Source organism: Neopsephotus bourkii, unplaced genomic scaffold, assembly GCF_033783945.1.
Source record: "Neopsephotus bourkii isolate Nb327-2 ecotype Australia unplaced genomic scaffold, CSIRO-AGI_Nbou_v1 NB_593, whole genome shotgun sequence".
Lineage (NCBI taxonomy): Eukaryota > Metazoa > Chordata > Aves > Psittaciformes > Psittacidae > Neopsephotus > Neopsephotus bourkii.
Window position 1 is genome coordinate 2,616,970 of NW_026901094.1, and position 19,671 is coordinate 2,636,640.

General features: G+C 37.0%; 2 protein-coding genes across 11 annotated transcripts in view; one reads left to right on the forward strand and one right to left on the reverse strand.

Moving 5' to 3' along the window:
- CFAP74 (cilia and flagella associated protein 74) overlaps positions 1-19,671 on the forward strand; it is a 274,549-nt gene that overhangs the window by 157,694 nt on the left and 97,184 nt on the right. The window lies entirely within an intron of this gene.
- The window catches only part of PRKCZ (protein kinase C zeta), a 40,347-nt gene continuing 23,398 nt past the window's right edge, over positions 2,723-19,671 (reverse strand). For all 3 annotated transcript variants that reach the window (XM_061351670.1, XM_061351672.1, XM_061351671.1), the window contains 12 exons: positions 18,334-18,415; positions 17,599-17,651; positions 15,451-15,639; positions 13,981-14,078; positions 10,171-10,257; positions 9,330-9,465; positions 8,493-8,580; positions 8,227-8,346; positions 7,217-7,296; positions 6,603-6,692; positions 4,093-4,208; positions 2,723-3,235 (listed from right to left, as the gene is read on the reverse strand). In XM_061351670.1, coding sequence (XP_061207654.1) covers positions 3,148-3,235; positions 4,093-4,208; positions 6,603-6,692; positions 7,217-7,296; positions 8,227-8,346; positions 8,493-8,580; positions 9,330-9,465; positions 10,171-10,257; positions 13,981-14,078; positions 15,451-15,639; positions 17,599-17,651; positions 18,334-18,415 — 1,227 coding nt within the window. In that variant the 3' untranslated portion in view covers positions 2,723-3,147. The remainder of the gene's footprint in view (positions 3,236-4,092; positions 4,209-6,602; positions 6,693-7,216; positions 7,297-8,226; positions 8,347-8,492; positions 8,581-9,329; positions 9,466-10,170; positions 10,258-13,980; positions 14,079-15,450; positions 15,640-17,598; positions 17,652-18,333; positions 18,416-19,671) is intronic.

Sequence of the window (19,671 nt, forward strand, 5' to 3'; positions counted from 1 at the left end):
AAGCAAGATTTAGTGCAGTCAGCCAGCCAAAACAGCTGCTTTTTCTATCAGTTCCATCCTGCCTGGATACCATCAAAGTTTGGGAATAAAGAATAAGTGACATTTAGTGATGGTTTAGGGATGAAGTAGAGTGGGTTGTTCCTTTCCCCCAGTAGAGTCAGTTGTTTATAGATCATGGTAATCTATTCATACCACACAGTGTTGCCAGTCACAGCCTCACAGCTCACATCTGTTTCCTGTCAGAGGGCTGTATCCAAGAGCAGAACAGTTGTGCCCATTCCAGCTATTCCAATCACAACTGCCTTCACACAGGGAAGAATGAGTACAACTCCAACTAGCAACTTCAGCATCCAGTTTCCTATCTCAGCAAACTCCTTGGTTTGGGTGCAACCCTGTGCCACAGAACATACATGGAATACAATATCCAAGTACAGGATGAATCAGAGATTCAGTTCACAGTGCGGTCTCTTCCAAAAGCACAAGTGGGACTCAGGTACATTTACTGAGAAATAATAAGAGTCTATCAGCTTTGTCATTAAAGTCTTTAATAGATGTGCAAGAATATAAATGATCTTAGCTTTTAGGGATTAGTATACCATCTTCTGCACAATTAAAACTGGTCAGCAAAGATCCCAACTAATTAATTATACAAAACTACAAGAACATATTTACTGGTTTACAATCATTAAATTAGCTAGAATTTTCATTTACTATTTCAAATAAGACAACTATATATCATTACCAGATCCATTTGTAATATATTAGGATTTATTTTTCCAAACCACACATTTAATTACATCCTTCATTTTTTTTTTATTTATAAAACAAGTACTTTATATAAAAAATTTCCCCTTCATCAGGAACAGAACATTATTCAAACACTTGCACATGAGCAACCAAACTTGGATCCAGCAAACTATTTGGCAACACAGCAACATTGTAAATGCCTGTAAATCTTTGAAATAAAATCAAGTAGTCTTTACAATGTTTGTTTAGCAAATGTGTCTTCGTGTTCTTCCTTCCCTCCCTCCCAAAATGTTCCAAAACCTAGAAAAAAGGTTAAAAACCCACCCAACCCATGTTTTTAGTATTTCCATTTTGAAGTTCTCTGCCCTGTTGTGTCACAGGACAGCTGATCTGTCATGGTCCCAGGCAGGAGCTGCCTGCAGTCACTCGGGTAACTACTGGTTCATTTTATTACCAGGGGAATTGAAAACACCCCCCAAAAAAATTATTCAGGGTAAATAAATTACCAGCAAGAAATAGGGGAGGTGGAGGAGGGGGAGAGGGGTAATTATAAACTGTCAGATTACATTTAAAAGGTAAATGTTTCCTTTAGTAGATAATAAAGTATCTCAAGTCCAGGCATTTGAGGCAAGTACTTCTTACCAGTTAAATTATTTAGCACTGATTAAAACACATTTTGCTGAATATGAAAAGGTAGAGTCCAACAGAGAAACCCACAGCTGAAACCTGAATGGGATCAACACAGCCAGCAGGGGGTGTGTACTCCTGGGGAAGGAGGGGATACAAGCAGATTGTTAATCGGTGATTCATTGACAATTTGAAACAATGTTTTGGCAGTCTTGTCCTAGCACCTCATGACCTGGATGTGAATCCAAAAGATGTCATGTTCAGCACCTAATGCAATGCTGTACCCTGAGAAAACCAGATGTGAGTGGAAAGCAAGCTGAAGTGTTGCAATTACACCACATCAGGTGAGATGAGCACAGGGGCTTGGGGTTTCTTTTTTTCCTTCCCACATAATTCCCCCCCCATCTCTACAGCCCACACCCCCAGAGCTAGCAAGAAGCAACTGGTGCTCCCAGAGGCAGGTACATCTTCACAGCTCCCAAAGCTCCAAATAGCAACATACACGCTCAAACACAGTGAGGTGAGCTTCTCCAAGCTGATAGACTGATGTGAACCAGCCTTTCCCTGCCCCCAATCCTCCCAACTTCCCATGAGAAGGGATTTGATAGAGCTTTTGCTTTATCCAATTTCTTACAATATTCATTTTCCATCCATTAAAAAAATTACTTTAATGCAAATCATTTTACCAAACCTTCCCATTTTCTGAAGTAGAATGATTAGTTATTAATAAACACTGAGTAACTAGAAGCAGACAGTTTATCAGAAGTAGGAGGTGTGCTTTATCAGGAAAGTGTATTCTAGATTCTGGTTATTCTAGACTTACTACTTAGACTTTAAGGCTGTGCTTTAATTACACTTTTGTTCTATTTCTGAATATCTGTACGGCTGATAAAAATACTTTTCAAAAATCTAATATACAACTGTAGGTGTAGGCACTGCTTAAGTCTTTTCCTAACCCCTTTGTGTGCAAATTTAGTTTTCTTCAATTGAAACATTTTGGTAAATTTGGAGTTTTAAGACAACAGATTTAGAAACCTGCAAATTCTAATTTGGAATTCATATAGCTGAGTCACTCTGCATTTCAAATCCAATAAAGGTGCCATCAAACACGAGGCTGCAGCTGAGAATTGTTCTGTTCACATGTTAATAGTCACTTAATATTAATGAGCAGAACTTACCAGGTTTAAGAATGTTCCAAATACATAATAATTCTTCAATGCCGTTTATCCATTTAGGCACTTAAATCTTGTGCCCAAATTTATGTTTTGATTGCTAATAAAACACAACTCCTTTTAAATATATCTGAGATGTTTAGACAGGTACCACTTGTGAAAAAAGGCATCAAAAATAAGGTTCAACACCACTGTAATGTATTTTATTCTTCAGGATGTTACACTGTAATACTCTTTCAATTGGTAGCTCATTGCATCAAGCGTTTGTAGGGAGTGTGTGGGTCTCAAAAGATTTGCAGAATCTCCTTTTCCACGGATGCAATGAACGTCTCAATCCTTCATGAAACAGGCACAAAATACAAATTCCTTCATTAATGAAGCGCAGAACTTAAGAATCATCAAATGGCAGAAGACACCCACCAAAATCATTGTTCTCTTCTTTGATTTTCAGCAGCAATTTGTTGGGGTTTTTTTGTTTGCTTGTTTTTAAATCATTGGTCTCCGTCCAAAATGTACAGTTCTCCAGCCTCGCATGCATATACTGTGGTTAAGGATAAATTTAAAGGTCATTCACACTGTCCACAACAAAGATGTCATTCCTTCATACTGTTTCTTCTGTTGACAGCAACAATGGATTAATGTATTCAAATCCTTCAAACTCTGACTGATCTATTCGCTTTATTATATCTCTGAAAAAACAAACAAGAGCATTGATTTAGTTTTATCAAGTACAAATGCTGGTTTTGTTCTTCAAATAACAAAATATATTTCTGTGAAGTATGTATGTGAAGTTGTACAGAAACAACACCAAATGGGGAGAAATATATTATTTTTATTACTATTACCACTACTATTATTCTTCTACATTATTATTTGCCCCATCCCTGGCAGTGCTCAAGGCCAGGTTGGACACAGGGGCTTGGAGCAAGCTGCTCTAGTGGAAGGTGTCCCTGCCCGTGGCAGGGATTGGAAATGGATGAGCTTTTAGGTCCCTGCCAACCAAACCAGTCTGAGATGATGATGATGTGATAGAAAGTTTCTTCTGCCCTTCCAGTTCAGTTACTGACAGTTACTAAGTAGCACTTATAAGGCCCTGAAAGCAGCAAGTAATAGATGACTGTTGTTCTGTAATACCAATTTAAAAATAAGAAACAGGCATTTTACTGTCAGCATAGGCTGCTCATGTTACATTAAAGTTAAATACTATTAAAGAGTCAAGCACAAAGCTAATACTTTTTGATTACAAGAATGCAGCTGGTTGGGTCAGGAACTGAACTTGAGTCCTCTCTCAGTGCCCAGCACACGCTCAGCAGCAAATCAACCCTGTACTCCCAATCTTGTGTTAGAATACCAGGCAGTCTTCTATACACAGTAAGTATGAGAAGTTATGCAAGATAGGTAGGATAAAAAGGATATTAAATTTACTTCAAGTTGGCTATGTTCTAATGCTAACTACAGAGTCTCCTCCTAGTAATTTTCAAGTAATTTATAAATTGATTTCTCAATATGCAATTACATTAGGGAAAAAACCACAAACAACCCATACTCATCATCTGGGGTTAGCTGCACAGGCTCGCTGGTGAACTGTGTGTCAAAGTTATCCAGACCGTAATCATCTGTGATCTGAGGCTGGAATGGGGGGGTGGTTTGCTTCTTCTCCAGCTAAGATACAAACACAAATGAGGGAGAGCAAAAATAAAGAACTGCATATTCACAAGGTTTCCACAGAACATCCACACACGCTGGCTCTAAAGCACATGCACAGAGCAGTCACTATAGTGGACTCAAATATCTGTGGAACACAGAAACATGTTAAATATAATCCGACATTAAGGTTTAGACCATTTCAACACTAAGTGTTGTATGCTCGTCCTTTTTATCCTGTTGCTATATTTTAAATACAAAACCTTCAAAAAAAATCACTGAAGTGTTCAAACTTATAGAAAAGCATGAAAACAGACTTCATGTATGAAATAAGCAAAATTTCATTTGGGTGGCATGGTTTAGTGTGAGGTGTCCCTGCCCATGGCAGGGGTGTTGGAACTGGATAACCTTAAGGCCCTTTCCAACCCTAACTATTCTATTCTATGATTCTATGGAAAAAACATGGTCTTGGCACTTCCTTGAATGCTATTCAGCCATCCTATATGCAGAGTGAGGAATCTAAAGTGTTCTTGGCTGTGCCACACACAGCTATGATGACTAACATGGGGGGGGGAAGTGCTCATTTCACCTCTATTTATTTTTCCATGTAACTTGAGCTTCACACAGAAATGATTTTTAGTCAGTGTTAGACTCTTGTTTCAACTTGAAAAGATCTGGAAAAGCTTTTAAGTCAAAATCTTTTCTCCTCATCACCTGCATTTCAAAGGAAAGTCTAATAACTAAAAAAGCTTCCAAATATTTTTTCATTTTGCTCTGAACATACTTCCCAATGCTCTTCATTAGAAGTTCAGCTGAACTTCTCATGCTCAGGAGATGAGATCCTCCTGAGCAGCACTGTCCTAATCAGATCACAAAACAGAACTTCTGCAGAAGAAAACACAACCCTGCAGCACACGATGCTCATTCTCCTACAGAATCTCAAGCAAGCTGCACTACAGCACCACAAGGTTGTTAACCCTAACATTCAGGCTTGAGGAAGAACGCAAAACAAGGGATGTCTGACAAAATTAAAGACAGCCTTTGCTATAGGAATAACTGTATAAGCATGAGGTATTTTAAACCACTGGCTCCTTACACAGTGCATGTCTTCTCTGAAGAATACTAACAGGGACAGTCTGAACATCAGGCTTCCAAGGCAAAATGTAATGGAGTTTTACCTTCTTCCCTAAACCTCTTTACAGGCCTGTTCCCACACACCTGTAGACTTCCTAGAACTGTCAAAACATTACAGGCATATTCTCTCTCTGTTCAACTAGGTATTAAAAAAAAAAAAAAAAAGTGCTGATAAGGCAGTGGCTCCTGACTTGTTTTATTGCTCAAGTGGCAATAAACGTTAACAGTTCCATTTCTGTGATGGTTTTCTACCATGAAGGCTGAAGAAGATACAACTGCCAAGAGAAAGTTAAAAAATTAAAACCAATTTAAGCAAAACTTTATGCTTGCCAAATCACTAAAGTCCAAGCCATCCACTCCCCCAGGAACTAAAAGCTTCCCTCACATCAGGAGCAATAAAGAAAATCTGAAAGTAATAATCAAAGAATCTTTTTGAATAACCACACTGCTCTCAAGCCACATCCTTAAATAAGGACCCGATCCTACTCACACCTATCCACGTAACTAAACCCTGTTTCCTACCTGAGTAATCCCACTGATTTAAAATTTGTATAATTTGTGATTTCAGTCTTTTTTTCTTTTCAATATAGTACAAGCAGATTAGAAATGCTTCATGTACCTGAAGCACCTCATCTTCCATCGTTGTATCTAAACTGGTTTCACAACACTTCACCCATCCTGCTGGCCATGTAAATCAAGCACTACCTGTCCTGCCAAGGCAGAAAAGGTTTCTAATCACTAAGAGAAATGACCTACTGTGACAGCATTCCAACAGGCTGGCTTTGCTAGTCCACACTTCCATGTTCAGTGAAACATTTACTAACAGGGCTATATGAAATGCCCACCCAGAACTGAACTATGACTCTGGGGATCTATGGAGTCCTTCCCACAACTGCAGGCACCTTGTGTGTACGCTGGGGAAATTCTACAGCAGCAGAACCCAGTGCATGACTTTGCAGAATCTACAAATATAAACCAAGGATAAATGGTTCCTACAGTGCTTCTTAAAATTCATCATTTATTTTAAAATCAATACCCCAAAGTTGTAACCATTCCTAGAGTTCAGAAGGAAGCCTGATTTTTGGTAGTAAAACAAAGCTTGTTTCCATTATGGCCATGGAAGAAACCTTGCTCCTCCATCACCTGAAGAAAGAAAAATAGTTTTTACTCTTATAGAACTGAATTTCCCTGTTTTTAAGGGGGCTTTTACATGTGCATACAATTAATGAACTAGAGAATCTATTCCTTTTGGACAGATATAAACAGAATAATTTTTACCATATCCCAGTCTATGCTGCGGAAAAATGTGTGAGACTTGATATCAGAAAATCCTGTCTGTGGCTGGCAACCAAGCCTTTCTTTGGGATCCTGTGGAAACACAAACTCATATTACACACTCAAAGCCAGTTATGGTCTCCGTTTGCCCCACTTACAGCCCATATACATGACTCCAACATTCCCCATGACTGCATACTGCTAAGATGGTAGGGCTGTCAAGGAATTTTTGTTCTTTTTTTTTTAATTAAAATTACATTTTACAATTTCTTAAAAAAAAAGAGATTTATTTAGTAATGTATAATTCATATCCTTTTCCCCCATAAAAATCTTGGGTTTTCAATCAGCTTGATAAGTTATAAAGTATTCCAGAAAAAAAGCTTAGAAACAAACCTAGTTATTTTTTTCAACTAGGTTCAGGCTTTTAAATCAAGTCTGTGCTGTGGAATTCACTCAGTAAATTAGCAGCTAAGAAGTGGCTTCTTTTAACATACAGCACACAAAGGTTTGATAGGTTTTCTTAACAGTAAGCAGATTAACCTCTTAACTGTATTGCTTTCAACAGGAAGCTCTGACTTCCAGATCTTAGATGCTAAAAATAAGAGAATATTATTTACCTTGTTTAAAAACCCTTTTAACACATGGGAAGCCTTGACAGAAAGAAACCTTGGAATCCGGATTGGCTTCTCGAGAATAACTGTTACAGGTTTAAAAACAGCAATATTGGCTTTTGGTATGTGACATTACCAAGATCTCAACAGAAACACTGTATTATTTAACTATGTGACCATTTGGAAAATGGGAAGACAGAGTATTAGCTAAAATAATGCAAACTAAAGGAGCTACAGTAATTCAAGGCACTGTTATAGTGACAGTTCAAGATTTCCTAAAAGAAATATTAGCTGCACTAGCTTTTTCTACTGTTTGTAGTGTAAGCAGGGAATAAAACTTTTCCACTGTCCTCACTACATGGAAAGGTGCAATTTTAAACAGTAACTGATTTAACATTAGGCTCATATGAATAACACTGCAGATTGTGCTAAATAATTGCAGTAACTACTTTCAAGAATGGCTTTGCATATTAGGGAGCATGCAACTTCTCGATTCCCTGAGCTGTTAGAGTTTCTGTAGTAATAAATATGGCAAGTATTACTATTTCTGTTTAGAAAAACTCATGTGTCTATACCTAAAAGGTAGAACTGCTTAAAAGAAGTTGGTACTAATTCCATCAGAAGTAAAACTAAAAGTTACCGGGAGCAAAACCACAGGCTGACATTTCTGTCAATAAAGATCCTCCTACCCTCTCATGTAGCACTCAATTTTAAAATTCATTCTTGGCCTGTAGACTTGCTTCTAACAAAAGCACCATTCCAAGCTCTAGACTGTGGACACCTTTAAAAAAGTATTTTCTTGCCTGAAAAAGGCTTCCTCATTCCAGACCATTTTATCTGAGTTCAACAAAGTAAATTTCTGGGATGAAGAACTGGAAATATTTGAGGTCTTTATCTACAGTAGATTTACAGACAGCTACAGGGTAACAATGGCAAAGGGAATGCAAACTGTCCTGCAGGAACTGGAATTTTCACTATTTCTCCTCCAAGAAATACAAAAATCCAAATGACTATACCTTGGAAGAGGTAATCTTCGGTGTTCATGTCTGGATTGTCAGTAATAATATCAAATGGAGACCTTCCTGCCATCATTTCAAACATCAACACGCCGAGAGCCCACCAGTCCACACTGAACCCTGGAAATATTTGCAGAGCAGATTTTCAGCCAGGACTCAATGAAATTAAGCGTTTTCTCTCATAGAAGTGAAGATCAAGGGCCTGGTTCAACTAGAACTTTGCTTTGTAATTTATTATAACTGCAAATTGTTTAGTCACAGCTTACCATATTCTTCTCCTCTGAGGATCTCTGGTGCAATGTAATTTGGTGTCCCACAGAAAGTGCTTGTAGTGTCACCAGGGCCCAAACCTTCCTACGTGCATAAATCATGTAGAAATTAAAAGCTGACCTCCTTTTCTGTGAATTTCCCTTAATTAGACTTAAAAAGCCAAGTGACTCAGGAATTCTAAGACCTTCCTTTAAAAAAAAAATGCTAGAGCAAAACAAATGCTCATTGTGCTCATAGCTGACTTCACAGCTTATCATAGCAAATTAATTGATTAAAACTGAGTCACATCATACTTCTAACAACATTTTCCTTACTGTTTACAGGCACAATTAAAACCAATTCCACATAAACAATTTGGAAATCATTTTCTAACAGATGTTGGGAAAAAGCATCACATTAAGAACATGCCACGCTTTGCCAGATGCTTTGAAAATGATGCTCTTTCAAATGCCTCTCAATGTCCAAGATTACAGCCCCTGAGAGCGGAGGTACCAGACAGCCCCTTCGGTTACTAATCTGCACAGTCCAACCTCAAAGAATGACAAATTCAGACTCACTCACAGGAGCAGTTAACAGATGGAAAATACCCTTTTAAAAACATATTTTCTTAAACATAATTTTTCTAACTTGAGTCATTTAGCAAACAAATAGAAAAAGAAATTGACTTGCCCAAAGGGCCAAACTACTTTTGTCCCGCAAAATGACCCATATAACTTGAAATGTAAAAGGAAAAAATTACAAATCACTGGATGCTGTATTTGACTTAAAAGCATAACCAGAGAGATGCTGCCGAATGACAAAGTGACAGAAGAAAGGTAAGAAAAAAATCCTACCTTGCACATGCCATAATCTGTTAATTTGATGTGACCCTCTGCATCTAGAAGAACATTATCTAGTTTTAAATCTCTGTAGATTATGCCTCTTTCATGAAGGAAGTTTAGAGCAATACAAATTTCAGCAGCATAAAACCTGAAATTAAAAAGGAGAAAATTCCCATTAGCATTAAGATTGTACAAAACCTGGTAAAATTAAAAAGAAAAAAACCAATCTTTTCTTAAAGCATCACTTTGCAGTCAACTTTTACCTAACAGCAGCACGCCAAAACCAAGCTACTCTTATCCATAAGGACACTGACCTTGTGTATTGTAAAGCCATTCATTTAAATACGGGAACTTACTTTAATTCTACTAATTAAGAAAATATTTATTCTTTATGTTACATTTTTTGCTGAAAATTCCAGCTACGAAAGAGGTCTGTCTTTTCCACTTATTCAGAGTTAGAATAGGACTTTGTGTAGTGCAAAGCCATGCAAAACATTTTTCCTCTTCTCCTGCCAACACTGTATTAATTCAATGTGAGACCAAAGCAAATAGAATAGTTACATCTTCCATCAACAGAATCAAGCAGGTATTACCTAAATATGAAGCAATAAACAAAAGTAAATAGGAGGAACTGTTACTACAAATTCTTGCTTACTTGGAAAAATATACATATTCTCCAGAAAAGCAAAATTCACATTTCTTCCCAGGGCAGTGCATTCTAAACTTGAGAATGAACTTTTTGTTCCTTCTTTGTCATTCATATACTTGTATGGAATAAACTTTAGGAAGTATTTCCTAAAACATTAAACAACTACAACAGAGGAAAACCACTACAACTGTGTTAGTGAAATACCTTGCGTGTTCTTCAGGAAGCTTCCTTTGCCGTTGCATATGAAACATAAGATCTCCCCCATTTACGTACTCTATGACAAGAAACAATCTGAAAGTATATAATATAATTAATGGATTCCAAGGAAACTGAAGAAAAACTATTCTTATCCTTCCAAATTAAACCATTTCCACTTCCGCTCTTGAATTGACTTCTAGACTTCTTACAGAAACTATCTAAGAGAAAAAAAGAGAGTACTTATTTGATCCATATAGGATCACATCCTTTATTTAAATAACAGACTGCATATAAAGGAGAGGCAGCTACATACAACAGGCTGTTGTCTGGTATAAAATCTGCAGAAACTTATTTAAAAAGCACATAAGACAAAAACATTTGCCCAATGAGGTACTCACTCAGCAGCAGAAGTAAAGAAAGACTCAAAGCATATAACGAGATACAGACTTCTTTAAAAATTACAGCACAATCATGGAAGTGTGCTAGAAGATGGTGCACGGCAAAAATGAAGGTTTATCCCGAAGAGGTAGAATTATCATTTATCTAAAAAATGACATTAGTAACAACAGCAATGCTGACCATTTAAAATAAAGGGTTTAGTATTTAAAAATACTTTAAAAGATGCATCAATTGTAATTCAAACCTTTCTGAGTAAACCTGACAGATTCACCCTGATGTAACAATTATTAGATTTTTACTCTGCTCGACTAGATACTGTTCATTTTTAGTAGCCAAGCTGCAGCACCACATCTGGAGAGCTCTGTAAATGAAATGTAGCTTACATACACAGAAGTCAACAAGGTTTCTGCATAGGCAAAACCTGAAAATTATCATCCATATTTGATGTAGTTTTCCTACTAAAAGGTCACCATTTTTCATAAATTACAATATTTGCTCAATTAATGAGCATCTGGAAACACTACAGATCAGCACGTTTTGTAGGATTTGTAATATTAATACATAACTACAAAGCTTGCTGTTTGTGCTGGTTCAGTTCTTGAAAAGCTCAAACAGATACACTGAAAGCAAGTTGACAAATTCAGTTAGAGCAGTGTAACCTGAATTTACTTTCAAAAAAATGCAAGTTTTAGCTGAATAGTAGATGACAATAATATTCTTTCCAATTTAAGTAACAAAATCTAGCATATTATTAAAAAAACCACACAAGATTATTTCTATGAAATCATATGGTCATCACTGAGCTCTTCCCATTACAGTGGTCAGAAACATACTGTCATTCCTAAAAGGAAAACCACAATGTTCTGTTGTATTTGAAGAATAGACTGCAACTAAAGAATTTGAGGATTGACAAGACTCAGCTCATACACACCCACTATTTATGAGTGATGAAAACTGAATAGGTGAGCTAGCAGGGCAGACAATGAAATCCCACCCTCCCTTGACTTTGCCACAACCTTCATCTGTAGAAAAGGGTGAATTACAAGACAGTATGATGGACCCTTTTCTGTCACACCCTACATGGCACAGTCCCTAAAGGAAAGATCTGGGCACAGATCTGGGCTTATTAGCTCCTCTGCAGAGCAGCTTTTGAAACAACCTTCTCAAAACAAACAAGGGAGAAGTCAGGAGGGGAAAGAAACAAATACAGGTGGAATGAGCTGTATAAAGAGACTTCTATTACGGTTTGCAGGAAAGATTTCATCCTTGGGAAAATATGACCCAGGCAACATTGCTAAGGTCAGAGAGGCCAACAAGATAGAAACATGATGAGTAAGGGCTCCTTGTGAAAGCTGCAGCTCTCCCAGGAGGTATTGTTTCTTTATACATCTCATTTTCCATGAGCTGAAAACTCCTTTCCATATATCCACACACTGGAAAAGCATTCCATTTGGATACTCCAGTCTTCTCTCAGCCCATTCTAACTGGTAATAACAAAGATGACTTTCTTCCCTTTGAAAAGGAGTCTTCATTTGAAACACTAAGTGTTAAGAACTTCAAAAGGTAAAACAGGAAAAATTATTGGACACAACCCAGCCTGCACGTCTTTCAGAGGCCTCCCCACAAGAATATAAAGACTTGTATAGAAACTTATAAAAGACTTATAAAAACTAAAAATAAATCACAACATAGATAATGCCATGAGCATTTTATTACAGCATTCCTGATACTTTCTGCTTCCAGATTTCCTACCCAATTTGCAAGCTTCCTATGTTTTATCACCATTCAGAGCCTGCGATTTAAAGTTCCTTTTATCAAGTCATGTTTTAGCACATGTGTGAACACTGATAGCCCTTGCTAGTTTTTGAAGGATTTACTCAAACATCAGTGATTTTGCAGGATGGAGGTTTCAGATTGTTGCCATCCTCAGAAGACACTTACCTGGCAAGTCTGTGCAAGCCCAAGGTACGTATTTTATGCCAATAATGAAACAAGCATTGCTAGTATTTGGAACAATGCAAACAGCTACATTTAGCATCAATCAGCATCTATAAGTACACATTTTTCTTACCTTAAAAATCTATTAAAGTTATATTTAGGAGCAATAACATGTTCTTTTGTAACTTCTTTTCCCCTCCTATTAGCACCTTTATACATAAACTATTCTTATATTACAACTTGTTTTCTTTGAGCCAGTTAACAGAAGCTAATGTTGATGAGCTTATTCACTTGAAGACAGTTTTGTGCTTCCCTGTCCTTGTAATGAAGTTATGATCGTGATTTTATTTTAAGATTACAGCTATAACCAAATTTTGAATTCATGACATTGCAGCTCTATCCATGGCAAAAGGCTGAAGCCAAGCAAAACACTACAGTTTCACTGCTAGCAGAAGCCAGGCTGGAAAAAGGGCTCCAGAAGACACAGCAAGAATACAGAAAGTTTTGATTACATTCAGCTACTTTTCAATATTTCTGCTCCCCAAGTATGCCAGTTTAAGTAAAAAAGTGTCATGAAAAAGGATCTTTCTATTGCTGACCTCAGCCTTTTCATTGTTCCCAGTATTTCTAAGTAGCCTCATCCTCAATACCTTACCCTGCCTGTTCACTGGAACTGCTGCATTAGATGTTCAGTACTACTTAGTACTTGGTAAAAATATTGGTTTAGCTTAAAAGGCCTTTCACTTATGGAAGTATAACAGCAAGTAGGTGCCTCTGGAAACAAAATCACCCCAACAAACCACAACCCCCAAACATCCAAATTCCACAGTGACACACAAAAGCGTGGGCATGAAAATTCTTCTTGATTTTCTTCATATTCCAATTGCAAAATAAGAAGCAAGTAACCCATTTTGGACTGGGCACACAAGGACAAAAAAAAAGTAGCTAAGAGTTTATTAAGCACTATTTCAAATAAAATCACATACCTAGTCAATAAGTGCTAAGCTTTGTAGGTAAAAAATACTTCATACACATGTAGTTTTTAACTTATTAAAAATTATTACTGCTTAGCAGCTCAACTCTTATGCTAATTTGAAGAACAGAGAACTACAGCCTGGACTTCTGAGAATGTCCCTGCTCAACACCACCAGGCATTATAAACTCTCCCCTACAATGCTGCATTTAACCCTACTACCAATCTTCCTCTTCCCAAAGTCACACAGCCTGTGCTCAGGAAGACAGCACACAGTTCCTCCTCGTTCATGTTCTCCCTTTAGGTCTGGACCTGGAATACCAGCCTCTTCCTCCACACTACACTGGCTAAGCTTCCCTGCTGGAACTGGCTTTGCTGTAGCAATACTAATGCTTCCTTCTGAACACTCCTGACAGTGGGACGGCGCTGGTTACATTTGGTTTATGAGAAGCAGTTAGGACAATGAGCAAGAGTTTCAAAACAAAATAATTTCAGATCTTTCTTACCGACTTGTTGTTTGAAAGCATGAATGTAAACCAACTAGGAATGGGTTACTGGATGCCTGTTCAAACACATGTTTCTCTGTCTGTACCCAATCAATATCCTGAAATAGAGTAATTGAACAATCAGAATTCCTGCTGGATAATCACTGGGGGTATTCCCAGAAAACTGTGAACATCTATGCTCCCTTGCACATACACCATCATAGTTACGTATGTTCTTCAGAAAGACAAACCCCCCTAAAATCTGGAGGAAGTTATAAAACATTTTAATTCCATTATATATTCGGAAGTTTCTTAACCATTTAGAAAGGTCTGCACAAGATTTAAGCCATTTTAAAATATCATAACATCTGCAATATTTGACATACTGCTCACATGGCTTCACAGAAATAAGTTCAACTAGCTTGGATAAATGATCCTAAAGCTGCTGAGGCAACTCATGCCAGTAACATAAGCAATGTGAATCTCCAGGTTTTACAATGCTCAAAATAAACTGAAATTCACTTTCTCATCTGAAACTCAAAATTAATTCAATGAAACTACCAAAACCTGCTTAGTTTGTCCAGCCAAAATCATTCTTAAAAGCATCATTGAAGACTAATAACGGTAGTCTATGGGGAGAAGTCCTGAGCACCCAGAGCAATACCATATAATAAAACCCTATAAAAATTTGAAATATATGTGCACAGTACTGCAAGATTCAGACCCCCAATAACAAAGCATTCAGTAATTTTTCATACAACCATCCAAAATTTAAACTTTATGGACATTTGGTTTTGGCAGTAGACATCCACTCTTGATGCAATACACTGATCATGTTCCACCCTGCAAACACTCAATACTCTGCTAATAAACTAGAAATGTAATTGTGCTAAAAATTCTCCCTTTCCAACAAATACTTCCAGCTTTCCAACCAATCTGAAGACAACAAAGACTGGCACTGAAAGACCAGGCCTTCTTGTCAAGGATAGTTAGTGAAACCAGAGTCTCAAAGGAAACAAAGAAACATCACCATCAAATTAATCTGTTAGGTTTTGTGTTCAGACACTCCTGAAGACCTTGGAAAGGTGAACTTTGATCCAAATATGAGCCACAAGCCAGTTTTGAGTAAAATCATGACTCAGAACAGTTTCAGCTCCTGTTCTGAAACACATACAGTAATCTGCAGCTACATTCATTTGCCTTCAAACTTAAGTGCCTAAATTCCACCCTATTTATCTCGCCACTTGCAGCATATCCAGGTTGGAATATTTTTCATGTGCATTCTACCAAGACTATTAATAACTGGTAATTGTTATTAACATAAGGGACATTTCTCTCAGATATAATCTCGCTGCTTCATGCAGCCACTTGATGACAAATGAGTTCAGTAAAACGTCTATTACAGAAATAGATGCTTTCTTAGTTGAAAGTTTCTTGCTAAAGCACAGTAAGTTTTTACAGTAACAGGATGCAATTAACACAGCCTTTTACCTCATCATCATGGACCAATTCTTTTTTCACTACTTTCATAGCATAAATTTGATCATTCTTTTTTAACCGAACTAAAAGAACTTTGGCATAACTTCCACGTCCAATAACTCTGATTAAATCAAAGTCCTGTAGTCCAAGTCCCTGAGAAATCTTAATTCCATCCATTCCATCAATGACTGGTTTGATTTCCTGTATAAAAAGAAACAGATGCTAGAAACAGAAGACATTTTCAAAACAAGTGATTATTAAAGCAAAGAGGTCTTTGACCACTGGACAGAATGTGCTGAGTTTGCTTTCCATTGTCAGTGGCACAGAGAACTGAATGGCTTATAAAAGCACATTTGCTTGGAAATGTTCACTTAGTATTGCTTTTGCGCTTGCTAAAAGTCACTATGGTTTTCAAGGCAGTAGTTCGTTCAATTAATTATTTAAACTTCCCTACTGGAAAACAGAAGGCAATGTCCTGAGAAATGAAGTTTTACTCAAATTTTTGAACCACATAGAATTATCCTTTGTACTAAGTGAAGACAATATTTCATATTCTGACAGATATTGCAGTACAAATTAATAAAGGCTCTCTAAAATGGAGGAGAATAAAGAAACAATCATTTGCTAATGAATATACCTGTCTTAGTTTCAGTTTAGGCAACAACTGCTTGTATGAGGTACAGTTTCTAATAGATTCCTGGGAACATACAGAAGCAGATGCCTGTTTCTCAAATGTGAGAATTTGCAGCAAATATACCACTATGAAGAATTTTATTTTAAAATTCATTATTTCAAAAGATAAAATTTATCTTGAATTTCAGCTGAAGTTAAATGCAAACAAGTGAGACTGAAGCACAAGCAGTTGAACTAGGCAAATGCAGCAGGTACTGCATTTCATGTTGTACCAATATAGACAATGCTTTGACATACTTCTCTGGCCTATTTTTATCTGACCTCATAATACTGTACTTGTAGAGAGATCAACATTCTGCTGAACTATGGAAAGTACTTATATAACGAATCTTGATCTAGGATTGACTGCTCTTAGAAGAGATTGCTCTGAGCTTAAAAGATTCTCATCAAAGCAGCTCCCAGAATGCCACTTCCTGTCTGTAGGCTAACTTAAATTATTTTTTTAAAGCTTGAAAGTAAGGTGAGAAAAATCAGAGCAGCATAATTGAGGACACTTGAGCTTGAGCAAACAGCACCTATAGAAATCTAAGTACAAACAGTATTTACTTGAACACTAACCATGGCAAAAGTCAGCAAATCCAGATCACAATTCTGACATGTTTTAAACTTATACCTTTCCATCTCTGAATCCAAGACAAAAATCTGAAGATGTGACTGAAAATTACTACCCATGAGCAGGAAGTACTCAAGTGTGAAATAATGGTAATGACAGGTATTGTAGTGGAGGTAAAGGAAAAAAAAAAGTGCAGGCTAGCTAAAAGTGGGGTATCAAACTAACAGTAAGTGTTCTGCAGAGTGCATCCTATTTACTTTAAATATGTCAGAAGCACTTTTAAAGAAGTGTCTTGGAGCAATTTAGAATTAAAGTGTACTGGGATTGTTCGAACTGCTTTAAGGGAATAACATTGTTGGTACACAAAGGTAGTATCAGATCATCTACAAAACAGCTGAAAACCAGAATTTAAGTGTATGTTATTGTATTTGTATTTCCACAAGGGCTGTCTATAAATTATTAGGTATTATTTATGTGAAACCTCTCAGACAGCTAGATAGTTAATGTATTATCAGACTGAACCAACTTTCATAATCATGTACTGCAAGGATAGCCTGAGGGTAATGGAAAGGGGTACATCCATTAGAGAGAGCAGACAAGATAATGTCAAAGCTTCCATTTGTTGCTGGGACCAATAAAGTCAAACCCTCTGCTAAATCACTGTTGTTCCAAAATGAATGGAAGGGATTAAAAAAAATAAAAAATATTGGGATAACAAGAGCTGGATACAAAAGAAACCTGAAAACATCCAGCAAAAATGCTTTAAAAAACTAATCCATTTTCAAGAAGAAACACCAGACTTTATTTTTGTTAAGGTAGCAGAAAAAAATAGGACAAATAATTTGGTGTATTTATAGAAAGTATATGATTCAGAGTGTGTAAATGTGACCTACAGAGATATTTTAAAAACATACCTCAGAGTCATCTTTAATGTTGTCATGTTTCCGGTTTGAAGGAATGTAGGGAACTGAAAAAAGAAATCAAATAGTGTTGTTAAGGTCTTCATTAGAAATCATTTTTAAAATTGATAAATGGAAAGATTGAGTAGCTTAGGGTCAGCAGTCTGCTTTAAATACTATGGGACAGTTGACCAAACTTTCCTACTTTTCTTGTTAATTCTGACAGCAGGGTGCAGCAGAAACTACTCTGAGACAGCAAGAAATTCATCAATGGACTTTTGAGCTCATAGCAGCATCTGACAAAAGACAGAGTCATTTCCAAGAATGGGCATGGTAAATGGCCCCTGAAAACAAGACAGGTTAAATCATCAAAATGCTAGCCCAGAAAGAATAGTATAAACCACACTAAATTATGAAATACTTAAAGGCTGAGGGTGCATTTATTAGCATCCCAGTTTGGATCAGAAGTAGAGGGGTTTGTTTTAAAAAGTACATCTATTGTTCCAAATTGCTCCATGCTTAACTTTCCATTGTGGTTTGGTTTCAGAGCTTATGAATTTAGAATGAAACCAAACCAGATGACACATTTCAGAAGTATGTTTACTGTAATTGAGTCCCTAATGAGTCCATGGGACTAAATAAGAGCTAATCTAATGTAAACTTTACTAAAAAATAAACCTAAACAGGTAGAGTGGAAACTGGGCCTCCAAACGGAGGAACACAGGAATTTTGACTTAAGACTGTACTCACTTCCATCAGTTTCTTCTGAAGGGAGGCCAACATCATCATTTTTATCATCAAACTGAGGCTCCTGGGAAGGCATGACCGAATCCTTGCAGAACAGACAAGTTACATAGGAAAAAAATATGCAGTAACTTTAAATGAGTATGTCTTGCACTGAGCTACAATGCAATGAGAACCTAATATTTGTATCCTCCACAATGAAAACTGTGTTTTGTAAAAGTATTTCTGACTACTAACATTTTGCAATGCATTACAAAACCAGCCTACAAAATGCCTAAATGCTATGATGACCATTCTCTACAACTACAAGAGATGCTTAGCTGTCTTCTAAAAGCAAGGTTAATGTATTTTGCTGAAAAGTTCAAAATTTTATTCTAGTTAAGACTTCTGAGTCTGCTTCACATGGAACAGCAACAAAGTAAACACTTCAACATGGTGTTACACACTCCATTTAGAGCACTGGCATATTCCTTTCCTGTTTAAAAACAGGAATTGTTCCTAACTATGCAAGGGTATAACATAAATTGGTAAAGATCATAATACCAAATAGTTTTATAGTACATTTAGACACTGGTATCAACCACAACTCATTGAGAGACATGTAAGGCTATTCCAGTAGGTATAGCAGCATGCACAAATAAATCAGCAAGAACCTAGCAGTGCAATAAAGAAAAATACTGGTTTAAGTTCTGAATTAGAAAGAACATGATGCAACAAACAGTGAGATACTGATTGTCAGCAATGAGTAGAAGAAAGGCTAAAATTCAGGGATACAGATTACTGTTATAACCTAGGAAAATCAAATATTGCCACTGGAATGTATGAGGGGAAACAGAGGATGACAGAACACTGGAGAAGCTGAGGTGGAAGAACGTTAAAGCCTTTTTGCATGCAGTAGTGCAAAAACCACACAAGTGCCTTAGTTGTTAAAATACTCCCGTAGGCTAAAAGGAAGAAATCTAGGATTTGTTCAGAGAAGCTGAGGCTGCCCCATCCCTGGCAGTGTTCAAGGCCAGGCTGGAGGGGGCTTGGAGCAACCTGCTCTAGTGTAAGGTGTCCCTGCCCATAGCTGGGTGCTGGGACTGGATCAGGTTTAAGGTCCCTTCCAACCCTAATCAGCCTGTGATTCTATGATTGTCAATGACAACTCTTTATCTCTCTGTAAAATACGGTGTGTCTACTAGAAGAGAAAAACTCAAGCTTGCACACAATTCGTATCACAAGTTTTCTTTCCTCACTTTGTTTCTACAGCTCACAATCCAAAGGCTTGTCCTCCAGAAATCTTCTCAGTTCAGAAAGTGAAAAGCAATCACAACCAAGTGTTACAGCTCCACCACTATATAC